Source organism: Rhopalosiphum maidis, chromosome 3, assembly GCF_003676215.2.
Source record: "Rhopalosiphum maidis isolate BTI-1 chromosome 3, ASM367621v3, whole genome shotgun sequence".
Lineage (NCBI taxonomy): Eukaryota > Metazoa > Arthropoda > Insecta > Hemiptera > Aphididae > Rhopalosiphum > Rhopalosiphum maidis.
In genome coordinates, this window is record NC_040879.1 from 69,026,895 (window position 1) to 69,043,746 (window position 16,852).

The following is a 16,852-nucleotide window of genomic DNA, read 5'->3' on the forward strand; positions in this document are numbered from 1 at the left end:
TAGGTATATACAAATACGAGTATGTATTAGAAACATATCATATGTATATCATATAAATAAATAGCAATTATTGATTAACGCAACCTATACGGCTATACACATTACACACACATGCACACACACGCACGCACGTACACACACGCACAAATACACACGCACACATTCAAAATACATATGTAGTGGGCTTACGCAGTTACGTAAAGTATTTCGGTGATCAGATCATGGCTTATTATTTTGTTTGTTAAACATGGTCATTTAAACATCTTACGTTTTATTTTTTAGACACGATTCATTGATGGTTTTATCTGTTATAATTTTAATATTCCGGCGATATTCAATAAGGCCAACTTATTTAGTAGATATTCTTACACGTACGAGATCATTCGGATGGCAAATATAATTAGGCTGTGTAGTGTGTACCTTAAGCATAAATAATTGCGCGATAATATTAGGTATATAAGCGTAATGTAATATGAGATAGATAAATAATTAGTGTATATTTTGAAAATGGTAAGTTGAGTCTTATAAAAAAGTAATAGGTAAGTTGGATCCCGGCTATACCTGCCTATATACTTTCGATTTAATCGCTGTATACGAATAGCGTCCCGAAATCCTCTTTTCATGTGAATTGTGTCTCTGTGATATTTAATGAATAAACGAATTGCGTCCAAACCATACACGAACTATGTCACAACGACAAAAAATTATTTTCCTTCCATTTTATACAGATTTATGACTGTCAATAGCAAATTATGACTACCGGTAGGTAGGTTAAATGTTATGAAATTAGAAGTAGGTAAGTAAAATGAAAATGTGTAGGTTTAAATCAACGATATATTATAATTCAAATATAACTAATAATGTAATATATCCTACTAATTATACTAGACTGACAAATCATTTCCGTTTAGAACCGTTATTCGTATAAAACGATACCTGTCATTGCATTCAAATTTAACAATTATAGTGACTTACTCGCCATCTCTATACTATATAGCGGAGCTATACCCACTTGCCCACTCATTTTTTTTTTTTTTTAATGTTGTTTTTAATGATTTATTTAATCAATAATTTTCTTGTTCGTCGGATCTATAAAAGGCATTTCAATTTAAAATAAATTGAATTCGAGGACCTTTAAATTAAATAAGAATAATAGGTACTACGTTTTACTGAGCGAAATGGGCATTTTATTGTATTCTTGGATCATATACCACGAATGTATAGTCACACTAGTCACTAGTCATTTTTTTGCCGATATTAGCGACGAGCAATGAGCATAAAACCTTAGTATAAGGAATATAAGGTCTTTAGCGATGAATTTCCGAATTGTGTTTTCGATATGTGCATGTGTGTTGCAACTCCTTGCATAATTATCCATACGTAATGGACAATCTATAGGTATATCAAATCATCTGTGCATAAATATGCGAGAAGTTGCGTTAGGCATGCGCAATATATACGAGTCATCGTATTAGATCGGGACTATACATGGTGTATTCTGCCGCGTTTTCCGTCAAAAATCCATAGTCTTATATCAGAGTAGCTATACACGACGGGTGTAATACGCCGCGGCAGAAAACTCAAGGCGGCTTATTACGCCCGTCATGTATAGCTACTCTGATACAAGACAATGCATTTTGAATTTGACGGAAAACGCGGCGAAATACGCTGTATATAGCCCTGGCCTAACACGATGACATTGCAATATTTTTTTTTTATTTTTGATATATGCGCTGTGACTAAGTCAATAAGCACCATGATATTATCTAAAATTGTATTGCACATAGTCGTTTAGGAACGTAATGCCAAGGATTGTATGCAGGGCCGGCGCGAGGGTAAGGCGACTCAGGCGTTCGCCTAGGGCGCCATTTTCAGGGCGGGGAGCGCCTAAATTGCTTTTTACAATTTTGTCAGTAATATATTTTTTTCAAATATAAAATACCTAAAAGTTTGTACTGAAATATTGATAATTATTATTATGGTTATTTCATTTAGCCATATATTAAAATAATGTAACTTATATAAGTATAAGCGTACTAACGTAGAATGTTTATTGTATATTATACAAACATTATATTTTGTCATAATATGTATTTTTTTTTTTAAATTAGACGATATAACTAATGATGTACAAGTTCAACATAATATATCATTTTTCCGTATTTCCAAACAACATTTGTTTCATAGTATTATGATCAGGGCTCGGGACTTATGGCACTTAAAATCATTAAAAAGTGCTTAAAAACATCATTATAAGCACTCAAATAAGCATTTAAAAAACTTAAATTTGAGCAAATATATTTATTCAAAAAAATTAAAACTTTTTTTTACACGATAAAATAGGTACTAGATTTAATTTGTAACCCTTGCTAAAAATAATTAAAGATTACAAAAAATATTAAAACAAAATGATTAGGTAGGAAAAGTTTCTAACTAGAAGATCAAAAAAAAAAAAAATAAATCTTTATATTATAAAAAAATTAAACTTAATTTTCGAGACATTTTGCCTTATTGTTTATAGATTTTCCTAGCAATTTTCTAAAAAAAACTATAAAAAGTAGAAAACCTGATCAAAAATGCAAAAATAATCTGAAAAACTGGAAATAATAATCTTTTCAATAAATTGTTGAAAAAAGCAAAAAAAAAAAAGCACTCAAATTGCATAATTGAACGTGTTATAACATGACATACACTTCCATAGCACTCTACTACATTTTAAGCAAAAATTATTTTTAAAAATAAGCAAATACTTTAAGTCCCGAGCTCTGATTATGATATTATGGGTTGTATGAAAAAGGCGCCAGTTGGCATTTTGGCCTGAGGCGTCATTTAGCCTTGCGCCGGGCCTGATTGTCTGGGATTTTGAAGAAAGAGAATAGTTGTATATGATATATTATATAGTGTTTCTGTTGTGTGGTCCGTACAAAATAAAATGACACGGAATACGGATGTATATACCTACGAGGCTACGAGTCAAAAGAAAATATCAAAATAGGGTCTCAGTCTCGAGAGAGATATTCGACTTGGGTCATATATGAATATAATTATTATATTATTATGAGTAATTTTATGAACTTGTACGTCGTACTACGATACAGTAAACGTTTGCAGCGGTACAGAATTCAAGGACGAAATCGGGTATTCGGGTGTTCCTTTCCTTTGTTATCGAGTTCAAACACGCACGCGCATTCGTATGTGCTATGTAACATCACAGACTTCTATTATATAGAAATCTGTGTAATGCAATAATCTCGTTTTGTCTACGCACGTACGCACGCACATACACACAGTCGTGCGCACGCACATACGCACGCACATACACACAGTCGTGCGCACGCACATACGCACGCACATACACACGCTCGTTCGCACGCACTCGCACGCACATACACACGGTCGTGTGCACGCACATACGCACGCACTCGCATGCACATACACCTGCTCGTTCGCACGCACTCGCACGCACATACACACGGTCGTGCGCACGCACATACGCACGCACATACACACGCCATACGCACGCACTCACACGCATATACACACGCTCGTTCGCACGCACTCGCACGCACATACACACGCCATACGCACGCACTCACACGCACATACACACGCACTCGCACGCACATACACACGCCATACGCACGCACTCGCACGCACATACACACGCTCGTTCGCACGCACATATGCACGCGCAAACGCACATTCGTATGTACTTTATAACATCACAGACTTCTATTATGTAGAAATCTGTGTAACGTAATAATCTCGTTTTGTCTTCCCGTGTACGCACATACGCACGCACATACACACGCCATACGCACGCACTCGCACGCACTCACATGCACATACACACGGTCGTGCGCACGCACATACGCACATTCGTATGTACTTTATAACATCACAGACTTCTATTATGTAGAAATCTGTGTAATGTAATAATCTCGTTTTGTCTTCCCGTGTACGCACATACGCACGCACATACGCACGCACATACACACGCTCGTGCACACGCACATACGCACGAGTTTCGATGTATACGAATCGATAATCTACCTCTGCCGCGGTTCACAGTATTCACACGCATGCGCGTAGGCCGTAGACATTTCGGATTCAGAAGCTTTACACGTTCCCTCTGTTGGAAGGAGCCACTGCCCAATGGTGAATTTCGTTAATACGCTACGCTGAAGGAAAGAGTCGCTCTGTTATTCTAGAATCTACATAGCCACGCCAGTCGGTATTTTACAAATAACAGGTATATAAAGAAGATTTATTTATTTGTACATAGGTATACCGTACTATTTTCTAATTTATTAGGTATTAAGAGGACGCCATAACCGTATGTGTTGACTCTGTCTTACGAACGTACATCATAACAATTTTTCGTTAAGCAGAATACATTTTGTGATGTTAGTTTAATATTAGAGTAAATTTACCTATCATAAAATTTAAAGGTAAAAATATTATCTAGACAATGACATAGGCTTTTAATGATATTATTATCTTTCTGTGAGTTACAACTATGTAAAATATTACAACTTTAAAATGTTCATTACTCATTGTAGTGTGGTAACAAAACCTAACACCTTATTTTTCAGGTGTGATCGCATTAATTACTACAGTACTCCATCTACAAACGTCTTTATTATGTGCATATGATTTTTGAAAATAAATAAACTCGTTTTATTTAATATAATATTTACTTCAATTTAGTCATAACAAAACATTTTCAATTGTGTTCAATTTTGATTTTAATGTATTAAATGTATATTTTATAAACAATAAGGATAAGTATCACATTTTTTATATCAATTTCACTTCAGTGGCTTAGTGAATATTGAACATTAACATAAATTTTATTTATTTATTTTTTTGGAGGGGGAAATGATATTTTTAAGCTAAACGTTTGTTTTTTATTTGTTTTATTGAAAATTACCAAAAAAAATTTAAAATTCAAATTTTTACATTCCATAACACTTTTTGTACCTAATTATTAAATATTACCAATTTTATCAGTAACGTATAATTAATTATTATTTTTTAGATGTTCTGAAACAATAAAATCCATTACAATTGGATCTAATAAAAGCCCAGCTAGCCACAATAATATGTAAGTTGCAATATACGTAGATATAAGTAGAGACCAGAATTATATGCACTAAAAATGTAGCAAATATGCAAAGTAAAAAGGTCAAAATATGCATTAATATGCACAAATAATTGAAAAATATGTTCAAATATGCATTACAAATAATATTTAACAGTGTTGGACTTTTCAACATCTAAGTTAATCAACAAAATATTTAAATATATATTTATATTTCTAAAACATCATTATATGTTTTTAAAAAAGTTTAAACAAATAAAATGTAACAATTTTGCAGTAAAAAAACCAATAAATAAAACTAATTTTTTTTTTCATCAACACTGTATCAAAATAGAAAAGATAAAATTTTATACCATGTTGACAGTAATTTGTTTTCACCAGTACAGCAGTAATAATTCTAATTTCCAAAATAAAACCATGAAATAAATTGATTATTTTACTAAGATTGTTAAAAATATATACATTGTGAAAAAATATGCCCTAACTCTCTAAATATGCCATTATATGCAATATTAAATTTGGTCTATGGAATCAGTTGGGTCTGAATCGCCCACATTTCAAATCCTCGTATAAGTGCATACACTTAATATGAATAAACAAATGCATACAATTCTGGTCTCTAGATATAAGTATAATCAAATATTTAATGTGAATTGTATAATAAATTAATTATTTTATCAGTTCCAACTCAATAATTCCAATCAATATTCTCTAAGATAAACAATGGACCAACAAAAATCATCTGATAACGGCGACATTACTAAACAACAATCTGATTCATTACATAATAAAAATTCATTCTTTAATTTTTCTACCAAGAAAAAAGAATATTATTCATCTTTTGACCAAAAAGATAATGTTTGGGTTGAACATTGTTTCATAACTGCATATATGCAAAGGAATGCATCAAACGAACATTTGTTTAAGGGAATACACCTTCCGACTTATGTGCAATATTCTGCAGTTTGTGTTAAGTGCAGACTTCGATCATGTACTACAATTTGTGAAAAATGTCAACATGAATTCAATCTTAGTATGTAAATTTTAACTCAACAATTTAATACTATTTAAAAAGATGTATTATTATTAGGTGCTGAAGCAATTCAAGATCCTAATAAACGATATATTACCACTATGAAGTTGATTGTCGAGAAGACTGCTGATGTTCCTTCAAGTTCTTCTATTGATACCATAAATACAAAGGATGGCAAGGAGGTATGTTTTTAAAGTTGTTTACATTATAGACTGAAATAAAAATTCAAATTACTTGTTGACTTGTACTATAATTGTTTTCATGTTAAATATTAATATAGCTAAAAGCGACAGTAATTATTAGTTCTTAAAAGAATGATAATCCACACTTATTTTCTCCATTTTACAAGTGCATGTAATAGAATATAATCAACTGATTTAGTTTTGTTGTTTTTAATATTAAAGTGAATTAACATTATTAAAAAGAGAACCTCAATTTGTTTTCTTAATATCTTAATTTTAAGCTAGTCATAGTTATGAAAATGTAAAATTTCAAAATTAAGTTTGAGTTAAAATAAACTCAAAAGTATATGAATGATATTTTAATCTCATATGAAAGGTATATACTATCATTATATTAATATATATGTTTATGTCTGATCTTAAATTGAGGTTTTCAATGTAGTAAACAACATTTTCTGCACTAGAACAACTTCTATGATCAAGAAAAAAATTGTTTAATTTTAATTTCTTAGTAAATAAATTAATCTTTGAGTTAAAGGAAGAATAAAAAGTTCTTAATTTTGGATCTAAAATCTGATTTCTAAACTTCATCAAGAGGCATTTTTAACACTCCACATTAGTGGCGCATAAAAAAAATGAGTCACAACTTAACACAAATCAAAACCAACCTAAGTGAATTGATCTCCCCATTGCTCACTCGCAAACGTACACGGGAAGTACATTTGTCATAATTATTCAGTAAATGGTGAATATATTTACTTTTCAAAATATGTCTTGCGATATATCATAAATTGAGAAAAATAAAACTAAAACTATACTGTACTATATGTACATGTACCAAATCAGTTTATGAGGCTACCGGAAAGTTTTGAAAATTAGCAATATTATCTGTTTAATAGTTAGCTGTTGCAATGGAACCTTCAATAGTGATTCTGCTAAAAATTATTTTACTACTATACTTTTTTAAGAAAAAAAAAATCAGGTAGGGTTGGAAGTTGGTGTTTTTAATCAAAGTGAAATTTTAAAATTTATTCCATGGGGAATTTTGAAATATAATTAAGTTTAAAATATTATATTTAACTATTAATTTTATAATCACATTTAATTAATTTCAATAAATTTTAATTATTTATAATATTACTATAATATACTAATTTTAAATATTTAAAATTACATTTTCAGACAAAGAAACTTGAAGAAGAAAAAGCAGATAATAATATTGAGTAAGTTTAAAATCTCTTAAACGTATCAAATTTTATTTTTAAATTTATTATATTCTTTTCTAAAATACTTCTAAATAAATTAAAATAATTATCACATTAAATTATTAGATTTTCAAAATCTTATAAATAAAAACGTTTCCACATATTAAGTATGCATTCTAAGTAAATTATAAATTATATTATGATTTTTATATCATTTGATTAATATAGATTATTTAAATGCGATAAAAACTTTGTTAGAAATAATATGCGATACTTATGAATATTTAGTTATAAAATAAAAAATGGTTTTTATTTTTTTTTTCAATGAATTATTATTTTAATTCCTATGATGTTTAGAGACTCAAATTTTAAATTATAACATCACAATTATAAATTATCATGTTCGTCTAAATGTATTATGTCTATCAGGCATTTTGCTAAATGCCTAGACAAATAGTAATATAATTTAATTTTTATGAAGTTTTACTATCCGCTAGATATTTAGTTAAATGCCTATTTCAAGTCAGGAAAATAATAAAAAATGAATCATTTTGTATTATTTTAAAAATGTTATTATATTATTTATTGCGATTCTATAAAAAAAAAAAAATGTTTTATTCAAATAAATGTAATTAAATATAGGTAATTAGTACTAATTACTAATGAAGTGTGATAGTACGAGTATATTATATATTATAATACGAGTGCTCTTTACAGGCTCGTATTTGAAGGGGGCAATCGCCCCCCCCCTCCCCAAGCCCATATTATAATCTATCTTAGTATGTATCTTATAACTTATAAGTAGGAATGAGAAGTTATAGGAGGAAAAATCATCAAAATATGCACACAAAAAACAACAAAAATGAACTCGCAAGGTTATGAAACGGATTTATAGCTCACTTATAGATTTAAATAAAAGGCATAGACAAAAATATGCAAGTCCTATAACTTCTCATTCTTAATTATTAATTATGTATTATGAGCAACCTTTTTTGTATAAAAATACACCGATACAAATGTATTTTAGAGAATTTAGACCATTCCTAGAAAAGTTAATCACCCCTCATTGGCGCAACTAGGGCTAAAATATTAGGGAGCCTATAAATAAATATCTAATTTAATTTACTTACTTTCATGCTTTCCAAAAAACTAGGAGGTTTGGATTATTTTCATATCAATAGTAACAACTGTATAAATTCGGATAATTGTTTTGGTATATTAAAAATACAAAATAGTTACACTTTTTTTTGTCCATTTTTAATCACCAATATAAAACTAAAATATTGGACGATGATCACCGCAATGCCGATGACACATGCCCGCATAATATTTATTCGATAAATATAATTGTATTATATTACGAATGTAGTATATTGCAAAATAAACTTTAATATTGAATATTTATACTATTTACTTTTGAATAATTCTGTTATAATAATTCTATACGTCATATTGCATAGGTTGTATCTCACATTTTCACTATTTTATGTTTAAATTATTTTTAATCTAATAAAAATTAAGGGGGCTAAGCCCCACCTAGTTTTGCAATTGTCGCCCCTCCCTAGATGAGGTTCCAGCTACGTGCCTGGCTATAAATTCTTCTTAAGAGGACGCCACAGTGCCACATATCCACATGCTGTGTTGTCTTCGTTTTACAATCGTATAACATGGCAAATTTTCGTTTAGTAGAATAAATTTTGTGTGTTTAGCTTAATATTTAAATATTTGAGTGAAATGACCTATAAACAGACATAAAGATGAAAACATTATCTGATTTTTAACATTGGTTTTTTATGATATTTTAATTTCTAAGCGAGTTGTGACTGTTTTATCCTCGTGGTTGTGTAAAATATTTATCTTTAAAAATGCTCATTGTTTACTTACCTTTCTCTTTGTACGAGAACCTCGTGTATATTGATTATTGAGTACCGCACTACCGCGGAACAAATTATGAACTTATCGATTAGATCGACAAAAATATGACGTAACGAAAAAAGATAAAATTACATTTACCAAATTGGCACAGCAGTTGGTGTAATAAAAAATGAATGTATTAGAGAAGAACTTCAATTAGTTTTTGTTTTTGTTTTAAAAATAATGTTAAAAGTTCCATCAAATGTCATCTAACAATAATATGTAACTACTAGTAATAACTGACATTATTTTATACTCTTACTGCCGCATATAATTAGTAATTACTTATATTTATTTATAATTTAAGTTTTAAAACTTAGTAACAAATACAATAGTACCGAAAGACACAATATTAAGAATATTTCATATACCTACATATTTTATAAATTAATAAATAATACATAGTTATATATATATATATATATATATATATATATATATATATATATATATATAATAGAAATAAATAATTAATAAGAAAATATAGTAACATTAAAAAAAAAAATAAAGTTTTTATTATTTGTTGACTAAATAGGCACCTAACTAAATATCTAGGTGGTTAAAAATGTATAAAAATAAAATTCTTTTACTATTTGCCTCGGTATTTAATAAAATGATTTGACTATATGCTTGCAACATATATTAACTTTAAACTTATAATTGATATTAATGGAACTACGTAATATCACTTATTTATAAATAATTCTATACTCAAAATTGCATTACTTCTGTTATATAAATTCTTACATAATTTATGTATTTCACTTAATTCATTCTTATTATCATATTTTCTTTTGACTTAATGCACAATTTTTAATATACTTCCTTAAGCCCTACCAATTTTCAATTTATTTTATTAACAGTTTTTCCAATTCCTACATGACCTCCTAACACAGTCGTGAAATTGTTTAAATATAATTAATTACATTCAGTAGGACTAATTGTTTGTTGCTAGCTTTAATTTTAGAGTAAACAATTTTTATCGAAGAATAATAACCTTATAAATGTGTACTATTATTTTAATTTAGAATTGAGTTGAAAACATATTTGTAATTGTGATAACTAACATTAAATATCAAATATGTTACATGATATGCAGTGAGTGCGAAAGTAAAAATATCCATTCTGAACAACATGAAGTTAACCAGGAGAATAAAGAAATCGAAGAATCTTTATCAGACAATGAGCAGTCATCTAGCAGTGATGATGTAAGTATGAAGTTTTTTAATAAAATTAAAAGTTTTATTAATTCAATTAAAACTTAGTAAAACATGTTAGTTAAAAATTCCAATAGCTTAATAAAAGAAAATAAAAATAAAGGTTGTATTAAGTAAGTGTTCAGTATATTTCAGGGGAGAATCTAGGAAAGGGGCCTAAAAAAAATAATATTAAAACAAATTTTTATCATATTTTTTTTTGGTGGGGGGCTATATCTATAGTATATAATTTTTCCTGTTAAGTGCCCCGACCTTAAATACATGCTTGACCCGTCCTTGGTATATCTAAGAGTTAAGATTGAATTATGATAGTTTATCCAAATGTGTTACAAAATCGATGTGATAAATACTTTAATTTTACCCCAGGAAAAACTCGTGATCACTTTGTAACACATAAATGTATATGAAAACATAATTGTTATTATTTAACCTTCAATTGTGTTCAGAAAATAAATCACAAAAAGCATACTAGGGATAGATATTCTCGTAAAATTAGAACAAAAAGTTGTCTTGCAAACGCAAACATAAGAAAGAAGATTATTTAGTTAATTACGTACTACTCTGAGATAGAATCAAGCTATTTGTAAGTTTTGATAATTTAAATAATTACTAAATCATTAACTAATTTTGTTTTTAGAATGAATCTGTACCAAGTGCTAGTGGAGTTGACATAATATATCCACAAATAATTATTGATAACCCAAATCTTCGCTGTACAAAATTATATTAGTATGATTGCCAAACCTAAAAATTAATCTTAATTTCTTTAAATTAAAATATAATTGATTTGAAAAAATCTATTAATTTTTTGTGTGTTTATATTTTTTATACAATTAAATTAGTGTAATATTAAATTATAAATAAATTGATTGAATACAAATTACTTAATAGTACACTATAATGTATCGTCTTTTTGTTTAACTATTTTATTTAATATAATATTATATTGTTTTACACACTTTGTTTTTACTATTTTTTAAGTATTCATAAATAGTAATAAAATATAATAATTTGACGCTTATTGTGTTATATATTGGTCTTTTACATTGTGGCCAATACGTAACATGGTCAGTGCCGGATTTAAGATTTGTATGGCCTTATAAGAGCACTTTAAGGAATTTTTTTTTAATAGTAATAATTTTTTTTTGTAAAACTTCCTTTTTTAAATACATTTTTATAAATATTGTATATGTAACATGCTTTTAAATTAATAATTAATAAAGCTTAGTTTAAAAATTTGATTAAATTATTTGTGTATACTATGTGTTGATTTTGGCTGATTACTTACGATACTTAAATGTAGTATACTGTGTACATGTAGATCGCTTATGACATCGTTACCGATTTTGGATAGTGTAACATGGACTATAGTGAGGAACACGAAAAATTAGAGCTGGCCCCCGCGGTCCGTTGTTCATACCCACTATAGTAAAAATTGGTTCTTAGCAACTAATTAATGCATTAACTATCAAATCCAATTGACCGTGGGCTATTTATTTTATGATTTTGACAACCACTATCAAAAATCATGGCAATCAGCGCTCATTTTTCGTGTCCCCCAACTATAGACAAAACTTCAAGAAAAATATTTATTTTTAATAATATTATAGAGAACATTTAACTAAAAAATATATCTTGCACTTAATTTTTCCTCTAGTAATATAAAGTATTTCTCAGTAGAAAGATCAGATGACGTGTCCTTAACAATTTTTACCTTAGAGACTAACAAAAATAATTTATATAAGTAATTTTAGTAATTCACAAAAAACCAAGACTTCTTAGTTCCTAGACTCCTAGTATAATAAATAATAATACAAACTATATACATATTATACAATATGGGACAAAACAACCTAGTTACTATTTATTTAATCATGATGTATATTATTTAATATATTAATTGTATTATAAATAATATAAATATATGGTCTAGCTGTATATAAAATATAAGTTTTGTTACTTATCCTGTATTTTTTGATAATTATATAAAGTATAAAATTTATAAAATATTTCTCGTAAGTAATTCATATTGAAACTTAATATTAAAAAAAATATATAAATATAAGTATTTTTTTTAAACATTTGAAATGCTAATTTTGACAAACTTACACAATTAAATGATGAATAACAATGTTCAATATTTAATTATAATTTAAAAATATTATTTGCGAGGACATAAAATTAATACGAATGTAATGAATTTTACTTAACGCAATGAAATCTTTAAAATACATGTTGACTGATTTTAAGATATTACCTATTAATACTATGAATATATTCATCATAATATTAACACCCAACTTGCTCACCTTTTTTTTCAAAATTATTAAGAAAATAATTAGAAGCGTTTTTTCAAACCCCACATAATGTTAATAATATTTACTAGCAAAAACGATATTGAAGTTGAATATTAGAGCATTTTTTTACTATAAAAAGTGTTTATAAAACGAAAAAAATTTTCCTCCCCGGCGGGGAATCGAACCCCGGTCTCCCGCGTGACAGGCGGGGATACTTACCACTATACTACCGAGGACTATGAATGTAACAGTGATTTCTCATGAGTGTTATATTAAGAAATGTAACTGCTAAAAAAGTGGGCAAGTGGGTATTGCTTTGCTATATAGTAGATCACTAGTCACTATAATAGATGTGTTAAATTTGAATACAATGACAGGTATCATTGGATACGAAAAACGATTCTGAACGGAGACGATTTGTCAGTCAATGATAATTAGTAGGATAAATTATATTATTACCTATATTTAAATTAAAATACATCGTTATTTTACGCGATTTTGTAAAAAATTAAATTTCACATGCTCATAAAATTTTTTCTATATTGACGCTGGAATTTTTTTTTTTACAGTTACTTGAAGGTAAACTTATGGATAACCTTTTATTGGGTTTTTTAACCTTAGGTAAAAATTTCAATAATTTTATGAATTTTCAACTTCAAAATTCCTTGCAAATTTTCGGGATTTTGATATATTTCGTAAACATTTGAACTTTAAATATTTATAAACAAAAACTGTGACGAACGATTTTTGATTTTTTTTCTACGATAAGTACAACTTATATTAAATCTTGTATTAAATTTTAAAGATTTTTCGGATAGCCAAATTTTTTTTATCGGCATTTCAAGAAAAAAAACTAAAAAAATCGAAAATTTCAATTGTCTATAAGTAACTTAAAAAAGGTCAAAATATTTTGAAAATTTACTCGTAAATAGATAACGCTAATATAAACATTTAGTGAAAACTTCAAGTATTTACAATTATTCGTTTTTGAGTTACAGCAAAATCAAAAAATCGATTTAGTCGAAAATTGGTTATGCGTAAAAATTCCCGGTTTTTCGTTATTTTTTTAGGGTATTTACTGACACTTTTGAAAACTACTGGAAATTTTTTACTTTGACTTCCCAAAGTATCAACTAGATGAATTTTCCTTTTCAAAGAGGGATTTAAAATACCTACCTATTTAAATAACTATTAACTAATGACAATAAATTCATGTGGCAGCAGAAATTAATGGCGATGACAATAATAGATATTAGGTAAAATAATAATATACGGATTGTAGTACACTTTGTACGGTCACCCCGAAAAAATGAAAACGACGGACATTTTGTACTATTCCAGAAAGTAATAAAATTTACATGGCGGACAGTTTGAACTATTTCAGGTAAAAAAAAATGTTTAGACATGAAATGTTAGACATAATTTGTTATTAAAAAACATAGGTAGCTAACAATGTTAAAATATACATTAATAATAATAATCAGGGCTAGAATTCGTATGCAATAAAAAATTGTAAAATAAGAATTTTATTTACAAAAATATGCATTTAAATTGTTATAAGATAAACACAAAAATATTTATTTATTGAAATACATCAGTGATTGGCTGTTCGTTTTAATATTATTAAGATAATTATTATAATTATAATTTAGAAATAAAATTTATAATTCACATTCAATAATGGAAATATTTTTAATTTTATGTTTGAAAAATTTGAAAATGTATGTTTGACAAAAAAACCAAGTTTTATACTTTAATCAGCAGGGCTAGAACTAAATACGTAATATTAATATTGAATTATAGATATTAATTACGAAATATACTATAAAACATGCATTTTTCGCCATAATATTAATTTTATTCAATAAATGTAATAATATGCATTTACCGGTTATTATATACCGTACAAAACGTGTGCGATTGAATTTTACCAATTTATTATCACCGTACAAAGTGTCCACGATATGCAACTTAAACAATAGTACAAACTGTCCGTTTACCTAATATACGATGTATATGAAAAAAACTATTTTCCAAATAAATTAGACATTTAAGCAGGTACAAATATTTATGTTCCAATGTTGAAATAATAAAATATTTAATTTTAACAATAACCAATACTCATATACCTAGTAAAAATTAATTTTTAAATTTCAATTTTTTTTGAGGGGCGGAAATAATATTAAGATTTTCATTTTCACCGGGATACTCTCGGTGTCCCGGTGGCCCAGTATGGGTCTGTGCAATAGGTAATTAGTAATTACTAAACAATACTAACAAAAAAAAAAAGGAAAGTTACTTATAACGTTCTATTTTTAATATATCAAATAGAACTTGAAACATATAATAAAATATAATCTATTTACATTTCTTACATTTAAAATATATCGAAATTATACTTATGCTATATGAATATAAGATATTATAATATAATAGAGTAAGTATCTATATTAAAAAAAAATTGCCCCATTTTTTTTTTTTTTGTTACTGCCTTGCTTATGCTGATAAGTTTTAACGTGACTTTGATAAGATTTATCTGAAATAAATCTTAATATTTAAATAAATAATAACTGTCATCTGTTAAAAATATATATATAAATCTTATTAATAATTTATAACTGATTGCATCTAAACCTAGTGTCCCAGTTTATACCTAGGTCATAAGCCATTGATAAACATATTAAATGTTATAGTGGCAAAACGTGATAATTTTTAATTCGCGATATTTTGACATGGATCGATCCCCATTTTAGCGGTTGTGTTAAGATTTGTAATTTAATTTGTTGGACCTCTCGTCTATAGAAAAATCTAAAAAGCCCTTGCAGTTACAATATTGTAGTTTCACATAATATAATAAACGACCACAGAGAGAGGAAAGAGAGTGTCATCAACTGAGTGACCCGTAATTTGGTTCAGTAAATGATATCCGGCAACATTTGATCCGGTTAAAAAAAACCTGTACATCAAAAATAATTGGATAAAAAGGCATTTGGTAAAAAAATAGCAATCAATTAATATTTTAATTACTGTTTAAGGCATAAATATATAAAATAATATGATTAAATTATAAAAATAATATAAAATCAAATATTTAGAAATTAAAATTATGAGCGACACCCTTTAAATACCACTTATATACATATATATTTATTTTAGTATAGTTTCATAGTTTTCTACTATATTGCTAGACATTGATCTATGTTTTTTTTTTTTATTTCTTTTCGTTAGGTTATTTTTAACCAGAAAAATGTTTTCAAAACATGTATGTATCGTTGAATATATTTTATTTTGTACAATTTTGTACAACTAAAACAAAATTTTGTACACCCCCTCCCCCATCTTAATTCGACCAAAAACTTTTTCCTTATGCGCGTGCTGAAGATATGTAAATTAGTACGACACGTAGCACAATTGTAAATTTTCCGTCATATCAATTACCTGCAATGGTTTAAACGGTGGAAAATTATAAACATTACCCATGCATAAACTACGTAGGACCTAGTGCTCATATATATATATATATATATATCCATAACTAACTATTAGTATATTAGTATTTTAAAATTATAAATACATTTTTTCATACAATTTACAAAACAACAATTTATTACCGAGCACTATTATAGGATAGATTATAGCATTCTTATAATAAATTAATATACCTATATGGCTATATAATTATAATTGATAGATTTGCAACTTATGAAAAAGATTTTTAGCATGTACTGTTTTTTAATTTTTCAATTCTCGTTATTTTAACGTAACGAATTTATTGATCTTACAATCGTGGTTTTTTTTATATGTACTTATGTCACATTCACGATAATTAGTTAATAAAATGCATAGATTTTTAACTTTGCGGGTGATTTTGTATCTAGATTTTATTTTAATAAATCAAAA

At 27.5% G+C, this 16,852-nt stretch overlaps 1 protein-coding gene and 1 non-coding gene across 2 annotated transcripts; one reads left to right on the forward strand and one right to left on the reverse strand.

The window, feature by feature from the left end:
- Positions 1-3,837: 3,837 nt before the first annotated feature.
- LOC113558692 lies at positions 3,838-11,767 on the forward strand. The gene is made up of 7 exons (XM_026964198.1): positions 3,838-4,252; positions 5,042-5,107; positions 5,786-6,137; positions 6,195-6,319; positions 7,502-7,542; positions 10,538-10,646; positions 11,293-11,767. Exons 3-7 carry the CDS (start codon positions 5,828-5,830, stop codon positions 11,383-11,385), a joined length of 678 nt encoding a protein of 225 aa, XP_026819999.1. The 5' UTR covers positions 3,838-4,252; positions 5,042-5,107; positions 5,786-5,827; the 3' UTR covers positions 11,386-11,767.
- A 1,349-nt stretch (positions 11,768-13,116) lies between these two features.
- Trnad-guc lies at positions 13,117-13,188 on the reverse strand. Its single transcript has one exon. It is a non-coding gene; the product is annotated as a tRNA-Asp (tRNA).
- Positions 13,189-16,852: the final 3,664 nt, after the last annotated feature.

Excerpts from the sequence above, each read along its gene's own strand:
- LOC113558692 (XM_026964198.1), top strand. The coding sequence starts at position 5,828 with ATGGACCAACAAAAATCATCTGATAACGGCGACATTACTAAACAACAA. Across the intron at positions 6,138-6,194 it reads TCAACATGAATTCAATCTTA|GTGCTGAAGCAATTCAAGAT; the intron begins GTATGTAAATTT and ends TATTATTATTAG. Across the intron at positions 7,543-10,537 it reads AAAGCAGATAATAATATTGA|TGAGTGCGAAAGTAAAAATA; the intron begins GTAAGTTTAAAA and ends CATGATATGCAG.